Raw genomic sequence first — 12,295 nt, forward strand, 5'->3', positions numbered from 1 at the left:
ACTGGAACATATAGACACACACAGAGACATATATACAGAAATATATACACATGTAGGCACTTACCATCTCTCCTTGCTGACAGGCTCACAGATTTCTTGTAGGACGGGTTGTGGGCAGAGCTTCCTCCTCTGTTCTGTCTCGGCTCTTGTTTACTCCGTGTTCGTAACTACGAGTAGAGGACAGAGGAGAGACAGAGCCTAGTGGCGCCCCCTACATGCTGGTAGTGTGCAGTGCCCTGTGCACTTGCACAGGATGCACACCCCTAAGGCCGGCCCTGCTTCTAACCTATGGTTCAGTTTCTAGAAAACTGTGTGTATCAATAAATCACTCACTTTGCCCCGTTCCAGTGTAGTATTCCCACTGTCAGCCACGTCACTCCTGGCTCCAACCAATCAGTTTGCCATGGTAACAAGGAGACATGACTTGCTCCTTTGAATTTGTTGTTTGGTACCTTTAATTCTGTAGTTCTACTCCTGGTGTGACCTGTGGTTTGTGAACTTAATATGTCCTACATCTGACTGCTCTCCTAGTAATGACCCTTGGCTCTGTACATGACTCCGCTTCAGCTATTCCCCCAACACCCCTGCCACCAATCAGTGACTTCTCTGGGGGCCGCAAGTTGGGAATCCAACTGGCAAAGTCCATACCTCCTTGAGGGTGAAGGAAAGGGAGATTCCTTAGAATAAAATCAGTTTAGCCTGCATCAAACTGTTTGTGGCACAAAGGACCACTTCTCTAGTGAGAAACGTAGCACCTACCATTCCTATAGGTTTTAAACCCAATGATCCAATTGACCCCAACCTACTTTAGTTTCTTCTGTTCTCTTACTTGCTGTTGGTATGACTTTAGACCTATATAACATACCTATATAATCCTAATGAAGAATATAACCTTGGAGTTTGACATGAGCTGGTGGTAGGAATATAGTAAACCAAAGCCAGATAAAAGTTATTATTTTTATGTCTAGTGAGAATATCATAAGTACAGATGATTGTGGGTTAATTTTGATTTGTGCATATAGCTTCTACATTTCTAATATGTCCCTAGGATGAGAAACTGAGATTGTAGGCACCCTACAGAGACATACAGCAATCCTTTAGTTTCTCGCAGAGGCAGGCATGTCCTAGTCCAGCACAGGACCTACCTTAATCGAATGCTGAGCTGTGTCACATGACCATGCCAAATCCAAACCATCAATCGATACTGGGAGCTTGAGACCTGTGTTTTTTTTATGCTTCTGAGCCAATGCGGATTGAGAAATCTTGAAGACACGTTATGGAATTCCCTTGCAGGGCGCATGGTAAGATGAGGGGAAGTACAGACCGAAATGTTGAGTAGGTGGTGTCAAAATCTTGTTCCAGTGGTCTCCAGTAAGGATCCAACATTCAAATTTCCATGGCTGAGATGGGAGCTAACAGCCATATGCCTTTTGGAAACCTGTTCTTATGGGGACCCATGTTGGGAAATAGAGGATTTAGGGTACATTTGCTGGGTATAGGGACACATCTGGTCTGGATGCTGGTAAATCAAGTCCCCTTTCATCTCTTATAAAAAATATTTAGACAGAGTGTATCCTTAGCTCTTGAAGCAGGAAAAGTGACACATTTTTACCTAATAAAGTACAAAATACATAGTTCAAATAAGTATTCTTCAAAGACCCAGAACAGTAAAAGAAGAAGATGAGAAGTTAAATGATATCTATTTCAATGGCCCATTGGTCAGTAAAAAACATAAGTAAAATTAAAATAAAACATAACTGAGAACAAGACCTAGTAATATAAATCCAAAATGTGTTTATTCTAAATGATCTAGCATATAGCTAAGGAAGATAACAAAAATTCCCATTTCCAACAAATTTGTCTACCTACGTTGATCTCGCTTGTTCATTCATCTATTCATGTGTACGGGTCACATATTTATTGTTTGTACAGGGAGATGAACATTCAATGGAGTAACCATTACAAAGTGATCATACATTTTTTTGTAAGTCCAAAAACAAACCAATCAACATCAATACAAGAAAAAAAATACAGAAATATCCATGGGTGGATGTCACATTCGAGTCTATGAACTGTTTTACCTCGAAGTTTCTCAAAGGAATGTCCAAGGAAACTAAAATGAAAACAAAAGTTAGTTTCAAAGTTTGGTCAACTTTTTCCTTAGCCTACTAAAATATGACTCTTGAAGTCTTACATTCTTTATGCCTTTTGCCAATATATAAAAGGAGGATAAAAAGATGTATGGAGTTCAGCTATTTGAAGGATTTTCTAATTGACATGACTATACATCAACAGGGACCTTAGGACCTACCTTTTGTGAAAAGCACAGACAAAGTGTTCCCTTGGGAAGTTAAACACGACAAAGCAGGATTTTATCATTCAACATGACTAATAGTAGAAAGGAAAGATGTATTTGAACTCTCTTGTTCTCTGTGAACAGTCTGGAATAAGTTCATGCTACCAACCAACTTAAAGAGGCTCTGTCACCAGATTTTGCAACCCCTATCTGCTATTGCAGCAGATAGGCGCTGCAATGTAGATTACAGTAACGTTTTTATTTTTAAAAAACGAGCATTTTTGGCCAAGTTATGACCATTTTTGTAGTTATGCAAATGAGGCTTGCAAAAGTCCAAGTGGGTGTGTTTAAAAGTAAAAGTCCAAGTGGGCGTGTATTAGGTGCGTACATCGGGGCGTTTTTAATACTTTTACTAGCTGGGCGCTCTGATGAGAAGTATCATCCACTTCTCTTCAGAACGCCCAGCTTCTGGCAGTGCAGACACAGCGTGTTTTCGAGAGGTCACGCTGTGACGTCACTCACAGGTCCTGCATCGTGTCAGACGAGCGAGGACACCGGCACCAGAGGCTACAGATGATTCTGCAGCAGCATCGGCGTTTGCAGGTAAGTAACTACAAAAATGGTCATAACTTGGCCAAAAATGCTCGTTTTTTAAAAATAAAAACGTTACTGTAATCTACATTGCAGCGCCTATCTGCTGCAATAGCAGATAGGGGTTGCAAAATCTGGTGACAGAGCCTCTTTAAGTCACTACCCAACAGCATTAATGGTCTAGCAAAAGCTAGACAGCAAAAATGATTGCATAACTTGCACATGCCCTGTGTATTTTTGCATCCCATTGAAAAATATCCTCATGCGAGGAGGAGTCCCAACGTATACCTCTGACGGAAGGCACCGACGTATCCCGCTGAGACCAGGAAAACCCCTAACAACACTGTCCATATATGCACAGTGATGTAAGGGGCTTTCAACTATGAAGTCCCCGGCCAGAGCATTGCAAGCGCTCTGGCTGGGGACTCCTGTCTTAGAAAAGCCTTTGACGTCAGTCCATATATGAACAGTGATGTCAGGGGCTGCTCCAGTCCCGGGGTGCTCAACCAGAGCGCTACCAATGCTCTGGTTGAGGACTCCGTAGTTGAAAGCATACATGAATAGAGACGTCAGGGGTTTCCCTGGGGCTGAAATGCCTGGGCCGAGCGCCACCTGATGCTCTTACCGGGGATTTCGGCCCTGGACAGCTCCCCAAAGCATACATTAGTGGCATCCATCACACATAGGCTACGATGAAAGAAACATATACAGCGCGGTATACGTTGTTTTTTTTGCAGGATCCCTTTTATGATGGAATAGCGTTATTCCATCCTCCAGAAAAAAAGGTATACCGACGTATACTAGCCTGACTGTGGCTAAAAGGACACATTTTTGGACTCCATTAGGATAATGAAGCCATATGGACATATTTAGCAAGTACGTAGAGAATTTTCCCAAATTACACGCTAAACATAGGGCCAAAACGTGATGTGAACCTAAAAGATTTAGGCTGTGTTTAAGAAACTATTCCATAAACCACAGAATTAAACATTGTACAAGACAAAATGATTTTCGTGAGCTTATTACCTGTCTACTACCGGAGTGACACGACCTCTCCACCTACACAAGGCTCCTCTCTCAGCAGCATGTTGCTTTGATTTGAAATTTCTCTGGCTGTTCCCCCGGGTTGCCATAGCATTTGTGGACATGAGAAAAAGTGCACATCTTGTCCAGAAATAAATCACATAACTTAGCATTCAATAATCTGGTGAAATGTCAAATGTATATAAAGGGCGAAGCTTGAACGGTTGCTAGATCATAGAATCAAATCCAGCCTTCCCGAAGGAACATGATCCTTGTGTGACTTCTAAATATCACTTTCTTAATGACAGTTAAAGAGGTTGTCCCATAGTGACAAGTCCTGTCCATATGCCTGCTAAATGTGTATGTAGGCCTCAACGGAGACCAAAAGAGTATCCCTTTGTCCTCCGTTGGACTTATATACGTCAGTAGACCTTTTATTTTTTTAGGTATGATATAGCGTAATAGACTACGCTATTCCATCCCGTACATTTTTTTATTTTTTTTTACGTGGGAGCCAATAGGTGACGTATGCCACTGCATGGTATACAATGAATGCCATTGAATATGTTGCACAAAAGTCACAGCAGATCAGCACCTTCACATTTATTTCATGTTTCAGGAGAAGACCTGTTTCTTGTACTGTATGATATACGTCACAGGTGTCCGTTTAACATATAAGTCATGGGCTTTTTAATAGTTTTTCATGAAGTATACGTTAAATGGATGCCTTTATAGTCTATGGGTAATGGATAAGTAAAGCAAATGCCTATTAATGCCATTCGTCACCCGTAGAATATGATAATATATGTTTAAAGTATATGTCAATAACTCTCAGTTAATTGCATATCAGTATAACAGATAACAATATAGTCTATGTTTTAGGGCATCCGTTACAGACTAACTTATGCATCAGAGCTTTTTCTGGCGTATACAGTACATCAACTGTAGTGTAATAATGTGATGTGAAGTAGGACTAACATAGTAGAACTATTTGACTTTTTCAATTAACATGAAACCAATGGCGTACCTGGCACAGAGACATGACGTATCATTGCTGCTGAGGACCAGAAAAATAAGGTTCAACTGCTAGACAATTTCTTCGGATTCTGAAATTAACACTTGTGGGTATTTTAGCACTGGTCTTCCTTTTTTGCCTGTTTTAGGATCCAAACAAAGTCACAAAACTCTAAACAAAGCTTAGCAGAGCTAAACTAAATAGTACTGATCCCAGGTGTTGAGTGGTGTTGACGGCTGGTTGCCTAGTGGCATAGTTTTGTCACGCCTGTGGGGTATGTGGACCCACTAAGCACCTCCGCCATAGCGGAGTAGTAACTGGCCAAACAACAGTCAATAGCAGTCTCTGGGGTAAGAGTACCTGGGAAGATGATCTATCAGGAGAAGTAGGCACGTGGTATAGCAGACACTTAGCACAGATGATGCTTGGCGTGGTGGATGACAACGGACGTGGCAGATGACACTAGATGTGGCATATGACACTGTACATGGCAGATGACATGGAACAACAAGTCTCCAACACTAGATAAAGCTCAGGAACAAACACAGTTATGGGATACAGGATAAAGGAAGTAGGATACGGGAACACTGGGAGCAGGATAAAGCTAAGGGGCCATTTGATAAAACTAACATGGGAATACAACAACAATGCTCAGGTAAGGAGTGGAAGGGCAGAGACCTTTATATACTGCAGAATGTAAGGGTATAGGTTAGGGAACACATTCTTGGTGCGCGCGCTGGCCCTTTAAGGCCGGGGATAAGCGCGCGCACGTACCCTAGAGTGCAGCCGCATGTGTTGGTGTCTCCTGGGAGAGAGACGCCGACAAGCCTTCAGTGTCACACGGTCACGGCTGGCAGTGAGTGCAGCGTGCCGATGGTCAGCAACCGCGGATACACCTCCCCAAGGCATCCTCTGGCTCCTGGCCGCCACCGCATCCCTCCATCTCTCTGGGCTGGTCTCACTCTCCATCGCCACTGCTCTCCTCCTGCACTTCGTAGTGTGTGCACGCGTTAACCCTCCTCCAGTCCTGCCCTGATGTTTTGTTTGACCAACCGTGTGTGCCGTTTGCCACCTGCCCTGATCTTTGCTATACCTGACCCTACATACTGTCTGCCGATTTAGTACTACGCCTGTTTACGTTGGTTCTCATCAAGAGAGACTACTCTGAAGGCAGCAACCTGGGATTCCTCAGCAACGAAGTCCAGATCCCTGTATAGGGATTAAAGGGTGAATACCTGAGGGCCTCTTAGACTCTGCTCCCTGGTTTAGCCCAACATCAAATCCCTTGGTGACAAAGTGGGTTCACATCATCCTCTGTAGACCATGTGATAATCTTTCGGGCTCCATGACACATAGTATGTTAAAAAAAATTATTTAAGGATTTCCAGGGATATGTGGGAAGACTGTTATGTTACAGGTTACAGGTTACAAATAACAACCATAGGCACATAAAATAAGGACTCTCAATTCCAGGGGTGGGTCAACCTCTCTTGCTGCCAATGGCAGAGTTCTAGAACTTGCTCCCTCCACCTTTGGACCCTGAAGTTCAGCATGATAGTTGTTGGATGGACAATCATTAATTTGTTTCTCGTTGCACTGAAGGGCGATGTTCACCGACCCCCGGCGCCATCAGCATTACCAACAACTCTCACACACAGTCCAAATGGTTTTTCCATCTTATCCATAAGCATTAATTAAAAATTTGCACCTGTCCACAGCAAATACATGGCCATATGTAAGCTAAAGCAACCTCAGTGGCGTGTCATCCATTTGAAACGCCACGTCCACTGATCAAATGACACCGTGCTCGCAGCAATAGAGCCATTGTACAATGGGGTCATGTGACTATTACATATCAGATGGATGTGACGTCATCATGGGTAACACATTACCATGGCTGTATGATTTACACATGGTTGTGAGTTTGTAGTGGCAACTTATGAGGGTGATATTTTAAGGAACAGTTGATTATTTCTCGTACAGTATGCGGCAGGTTTGTGCCCTGAGATTAGAAGACTCAATTTTTTCATAATTTTTAGCTTTTTTTTAGCATTTATGATGAATGAGTTGCAGGTATTTCATGGCACCATTTTGGGGTACATATACGTAAGCTTGTCATATGATTTTTTTCATATAGCAGAAATGCAGAAAGAAAAGTAATTCCATATTTCCACTCTCCCCAATAAAACCCAGCTACAGGCAACTCAATGGATGGCCACTATCCTATAAAGACCTTTTAGCAATATTTTTGAATTGCTCTTCTGGAATTATATATTGTTGTTTTTTTTTATATTCTGTCTATAATGAGCTGATTTAGATTATTCCCATTTTCAATTAATTCTGTTTTGATATCTCGAGTGCTTGTCTAAAAGTAAAAAGTCGCTCAGCAAAAATGATGCACAAAGGCATTTAGGATACTGCAACAAAGGTAATCTACGTACAAAAGAGTTCAGACATCCTGCCAAAAACTGCCTGATGGATGCCCTTAACTGTCCAACAAATTCTCCCTCAGGAGGTGCGCCTGCCAGCATATCAACCCCGGCTCGCTGGCATTGAAGTTGGACTCTAACGTATCAGTCAATGACATTAGAGCATTTGTGGCACTAAAACATTTTATCAGTTGCGGTCAGTAAGAATGTGATTGATCTAGCTATAAGCATCTGACTGCTCCTAACATCTAACCAGCACTTGTGAAGTACAGCGCTTGACCTCGGTGTATAACATTATGCAATATGCAAAAGTTTTAAAGATATAGAGCTGAACACGTCAATACAGCAGTGTTAGGTTTGTTAGCAATGTAGCCATTGTAGCTACTGAGCGGGGCAGTTAAGAACCTGGGCAAAGATCCCCCTAAGCCAGGTCATCTGAAAAAGCATAAAATACATATTGCCATACAGCAGCCAGATATATAGTACCACATAGTTTTTAGGTTGTTTCAAATAGCACCTAGATAGTTTTATAGTGTTTCTTTGCGGTCTAAAGAAGTGGAGGGGTCAAAACCCACACCCCTGATAGTCCAGGGTAGTTAAGAGGTTTACGGTAAAATTCCTAATGTCTGATTAATATCTGCATCCCTGGTGGTCTGGGGCATATAATATGTCAACACCCTTGGTGGTCTAGGGCAGGTGAAGGGTGATTGTCTATATCCCTGGTTGTCTAGGGCAGGTGAGGGGTGGTTTTCTACATCCCTGGTGGTCTAGGACAGTGAATGAGTAAATAACATCCCTGGTGGTCTAGGCCAGACAAGGTGGTTAAAGTCTACATAGCTGATGGCCTAGAGCAGCAAACATGTTAATGTCAGCATCCTTGTTAGGCCTCATGCACACGACCGTAGCCATGTGCACGGCCGTGATTTTCGGGTCGGCTGCAGCGGAGTGTCACCCGCGAGCCGCCCGCAAATCACGGGCCGTGCCCATGGCCGCGTCCATTATTTCCTACGAGCCTGGACACGGCCGTAATAAGACATGTCCGTTCTTTGTGCGGTCCAGGCTCCTGGGCCATGCATGGACCGTGAAAACCACGGTCGTGCACATGGCCCCATAGGAATGAATGGGGCCGCAATTCTTTAGTGGATTTTTGGGGGAATTGCACGTTTGTGTGCATAGGGCCTAAGTCTAGGACAGAGAATGGGCTAATGTCTGTATCACTGGTGGTCTAGAGAAGAGAAAGACGAGGCTGGACAGCAGCGCGGAGGGCTTGAGAAAAGCCTCCATGACTGCCATAGGAGGAAGAAGGGCCAATAGGAAAGGAGAAGTGAGTGGGGGGAAAGGAGGAGACGGAGAGGGGAGGGGACATGGGGGAGGTATCTGTTCTTCCCGCTGTTTTCGGCATTGAGCCGGAAGCAGCGGGAGGAAGAGCAGGTACAGAAATGAGCTGCGCACTTACCTCTCTCTGCCTTAGCAAGATGTCTTCCCCGGCAGCGTTACTCGAGCAACTGCAGGCTGCAGCTGTGTTCCACGATCCGGGCTGGCTTGAGGAGACAGTTGCAGCGCTAGCCCGGGTCCCTCAGGCAGGCCCGTCGCGCTCTGTGTCTGCAGTCGGCACAGAGGCGCTCCCTTCCCCCTCCTCGCAGGCATTAGTAATATTGCAGCGGAGGGAGAGATAATCCCTGCGGCCCCTGCTTCGATAAAGCAGAAGGCGTCGTCGGGAGCGGTGGCTCAAGCCCGGTCACCCCGCCGCTCCCGGCGGTCCCGTCCACCAGAGCGTCTGAGCCCAGACATGGCCCCGCGGGCCCGGCGTCGCAGGGGGATCCCTTCCAAGGACGCTGCAGGCCAGGTTGCTGGGACGGGCACCTCCTCCCAGTGCCTGCGTCCTGGCAGGAATCCCCAGCCGCGACGGGGTTCGGCGGCTAACAGGGAGTCGCAGGCCTGGCTCCCTATCACACCCCCGCCTTCAGCCGCAGTATGCCGGGTGCAGTCCACGGCCGCCCTGCATGGTGATGTGCCGGCCAGGGGGCAGGCTTCCTTGAGATCATCGGGGAGGACGACAAGATCAACGACGACGTCGAGGCAAAAAGTCCGGTCGGAGGTTTGGATCCCTGTGGTCGGGCGGCAGGTGGCCGGCCCCTCGGTCAGCATATCGGGGTCGCCATGTCGGAGATGTCGGTGTGAGCACCAGTCGGCAGCAAGAGAGGATCTAGAAAATGGAGAGCTGGATGAGACGCAGCACGGTCAGGATTTTCCGGCTGGCGGGAATACAGCACCTGGGCAGCCCGGTGAGTGTGTAACTCCTACGTTACCGTATCCAGCAATTTTCATGTCGGGTTTTGAGGGTGGGGCAGCGAGCACGGAGGTTGCGGCTGTCGATAGTGGCGTTGTCGGGCGCGATGGCTTATCGGATTTGGTGGGTTGTGTGCGCGAGTTAGTCGGGCGCTTAGATAGGGCAGCGGCCCCTGTAGTTCCGGCGGTGTCCCCGGCGGTGGTATGGGAAGGTCAGCGTGATGTATTGCCGCGGTACGTGGGTAGTAATGTTTCGGGGGTGGCAAGAGAAGCGGTAGCAGTGTCGGTGCAAACTGAGGCGCAGAAGGATGGGGATAGAATTAGGCTGGATGATCGTGCTCGGGGCGAGGTTTATGTGTGTTTTGAAGGTCCGTTAGGGGCTTACCTGAAGCAGGAGGTGAGGGATCGGATTTGGAAGGATGAATACGTGGAAATATTTTCTCTTCTGCCGCTTGCAAAGTTCAACTTGGATAAAGGCAAGCGGGATGAGAGTAAAAAAGAAGAAGAAGAACGCCGGCGGTATAGGCTTATTGCTATTTTGGCGAGCATGATCGGAGAAAAGGCGCCGGAAAATTGCTCGGCGTTGTTCTGTTATTTCGATGCCATCGGGGAGGCCTATAGGATGTACGGGGGGCAGGCATGGTTGCGGTATGATGAGCAATTTCGCCAGCGGAAAGCGGTAAGGCCGGCGATTCGGTGGGATCAAAAAGATATTGCGCTGTGGTTACGGGTTACAGCCCCGGTGAAGCAGTCCTTTCCCGGGAGCGTTGGCCAAGGAGGTCAGTCGGGTCAGTCCGGACAGGGTTCCGGTTCAAAACTTGGGTTCTGCTGGCAGTTCAATGAGGGCCAGTGTAAGTTCGGGGCCTCATGCAAATTTAAACATGTCTGTTCGGAGTGTAACAGCTCCTCTCATGGGGCTGCAAAATGTACGCGGAAAGGGAAGCGGTCAGGTCCTCAGTCCTCCTCCGTTGGCCAAGGGGCGGTCGCCGGTGAGGGTGGAAAGAATGGCACCGTATCTAATTGAATATCCGGATAGGGTTGCAGCCAAGTTAATTTTTGAGGGGTTTTCGTTTGGTTTTGTTGTTCCCCCTCTTCCGTATGAGGTTCCAGTTACACGGCGTAACCTTAAGTCGGCTTATTTGCACTCGGCGGTTGTTTCGGAAAAGCTGTTGAAAGAAGTTTCGCTGGGGCGCATGGCCGGCCCTTTTGTCGAGCCGCCTATTGTAAATTTAGGTGTATCCCCCTTGGGAATTGTGCCGAAGCGGGAGCCCCATAAATTCCGTTTGATTCACCATTTGTCCTTTCCCAGGGGATCGTCGGTAAATGATGGGATAGATAACGATTTATGCTCGGTGGTTTACACGTCATTTGATAAAGCGGTGGCATTAGTGCGGGGGGCGGGACCCGAGGCATTGTTGGCGAAGACAGACATCGAGGCGGCTTTTCGGTTGCTGCCGGTACATCCGGAGAGCCAACGGCTGTTGGGCTGCTTCTGGAACGGTGGGTTTTATGTCGATAGGTGTCTTCCAATGGGGTGTTCTCTTTCATGCGCATACTTTGAGGCGTTTAGTAGCTTCGTGGAATGGGTGACGAAAGGTGTAGCGGGGGTGGACTCATTGATACATTATCTGGATGACTTTTTGTGTGTCGGCCCTAGCGGTTCCCCTGTTTGTGGTAACCTATTGTATTGCTTGCAGAAGGTTGCGGGGGATTTTGGAATTCCTTTGGCGCCGGGTAAAACTGAGGGCCCGGTCTCTACCATCTGTTTTTTAGGGATTGCAATTGATTCGGTCGCCATGGAGTGCAGGCCGCCGGAGGATAAATTATTACCCTTGCGGCATGAAGTGAGGGGGGCCTGCCGACTGAAGAAGATCACTTTGCACGAACTCCAGTCGCTGCTGGGGAAGTTGAATTTTGCCTGTAGGATTATGCCAATGGGTAGAATTTTTAGTAGGCGTTTGGCGGCAGCGACGGCGGGTATCAGGGCATCCCATCATTTTGTGAGGCTCGGGCTGGAACACAGGGCAGATCTGCAGGTATGGGATAAGTTCCTCGGGAAATATAATGGTAAATCGTTGTGGATGTCCCCGGTGCAAGAAATGAGCGAGTTGGAGATGTTTACTGACGCGGCGGGGTCCGATGGTTTTGGCGCGTATGCGGGGGGTCAATGGTGCGCGGGGAACTGGCCGGACAGCTGTGTGGTCAGTGGGCTTACGCGGAATCTGGCCCTGCTTGAGCTGTTTCCCATCGTGGTTGCGGCGAACATTTGGGGGGACAGGCTCAGGGATAAAAAGGTTTGTTTCCACTGCGATAACATGGGGGTGGTATTAGCGATTAACAACATATCAGCATCGTCTCCACCTGTGGTTCAGTTGTTGCGTCACCTAGTGTTGGTGTGCTTGTCGCTAAACGCGTGGGTAGTGGCGGTGCATGTGCCAGGGGTGTCCAACTGAATTGCTGATGCTCTTTCTCGCTCAGTGAGATCGCTTTCGTCAATTGGCACCGGGAGCGGATGCGTTCGGCTTGGCTTGCCCGGAGCATCTCTGGGAGCTGGTTTCGGTCCCGTGGACAGGTTAATTGAGCGGTCGCTGGCTAGGCAGCAATGGGAGGATTGGGTAAGAGTATTGGGCAACGTCTGTACGGAACAAGACA

The 12,295-nt window shown here is 47.0% G+C and overlaps 1 protein-coding gene and 1 long non-coding RNA gene across 2 annotated transcripts in view; both read right to left on the bottom strand.

Moving 5' to 3' along the window:
- Nucleotides 1–1,867: 1,867 nt before the first annotated feature.
- The window catches only part of LOC142652306 (uncharacterized), a 77,739-nt gene continuing 67,311 nt past the window's right edge, over nt 1,868–12,295 (bottom strand). The window contains exon 3 of the long non-coding RNA XR_012847794.1: nt 1,868–2,113. This is a non-coding gene — a long non-coding RNA (uncharacterized LOC142652306). The remainder of the gene's footprint in view (nt 2,114–12,295) is intronic.
- LOC142653109 (uncharacterized) overlaps nt 6,351–12,295 on the bottom strand; it is a 49,694-nt gene continuing 43,749 nt past the window's right edge. The window contains exon 2 of the mRNA XM_075828815.1: nt 6,351–6,464. Within this exon, the coding sequence (XP_075684930.1) occupies nt 6,351–6,464 (114 nt within the window). The remainder of the gene's footprint in view (nt 6,465–12,295) is intronic.

Source organism: Rhinoderma darwinii, chromosome 5 (assembly GCF_050947455.1).
Source record: "Rhinoderma darwinii isolate aRhiDar2 chromosome 5, aRhiDar2.hap1, whole genome shotgun sequence".
Taxonomy (NCBI): domain Eukaryota; kingdom Metazoa; phylum Chordata; class Amphibia; order Anura; family Rhinodermatidae; genus Rhinoderma; species Rhinoderma darwinii.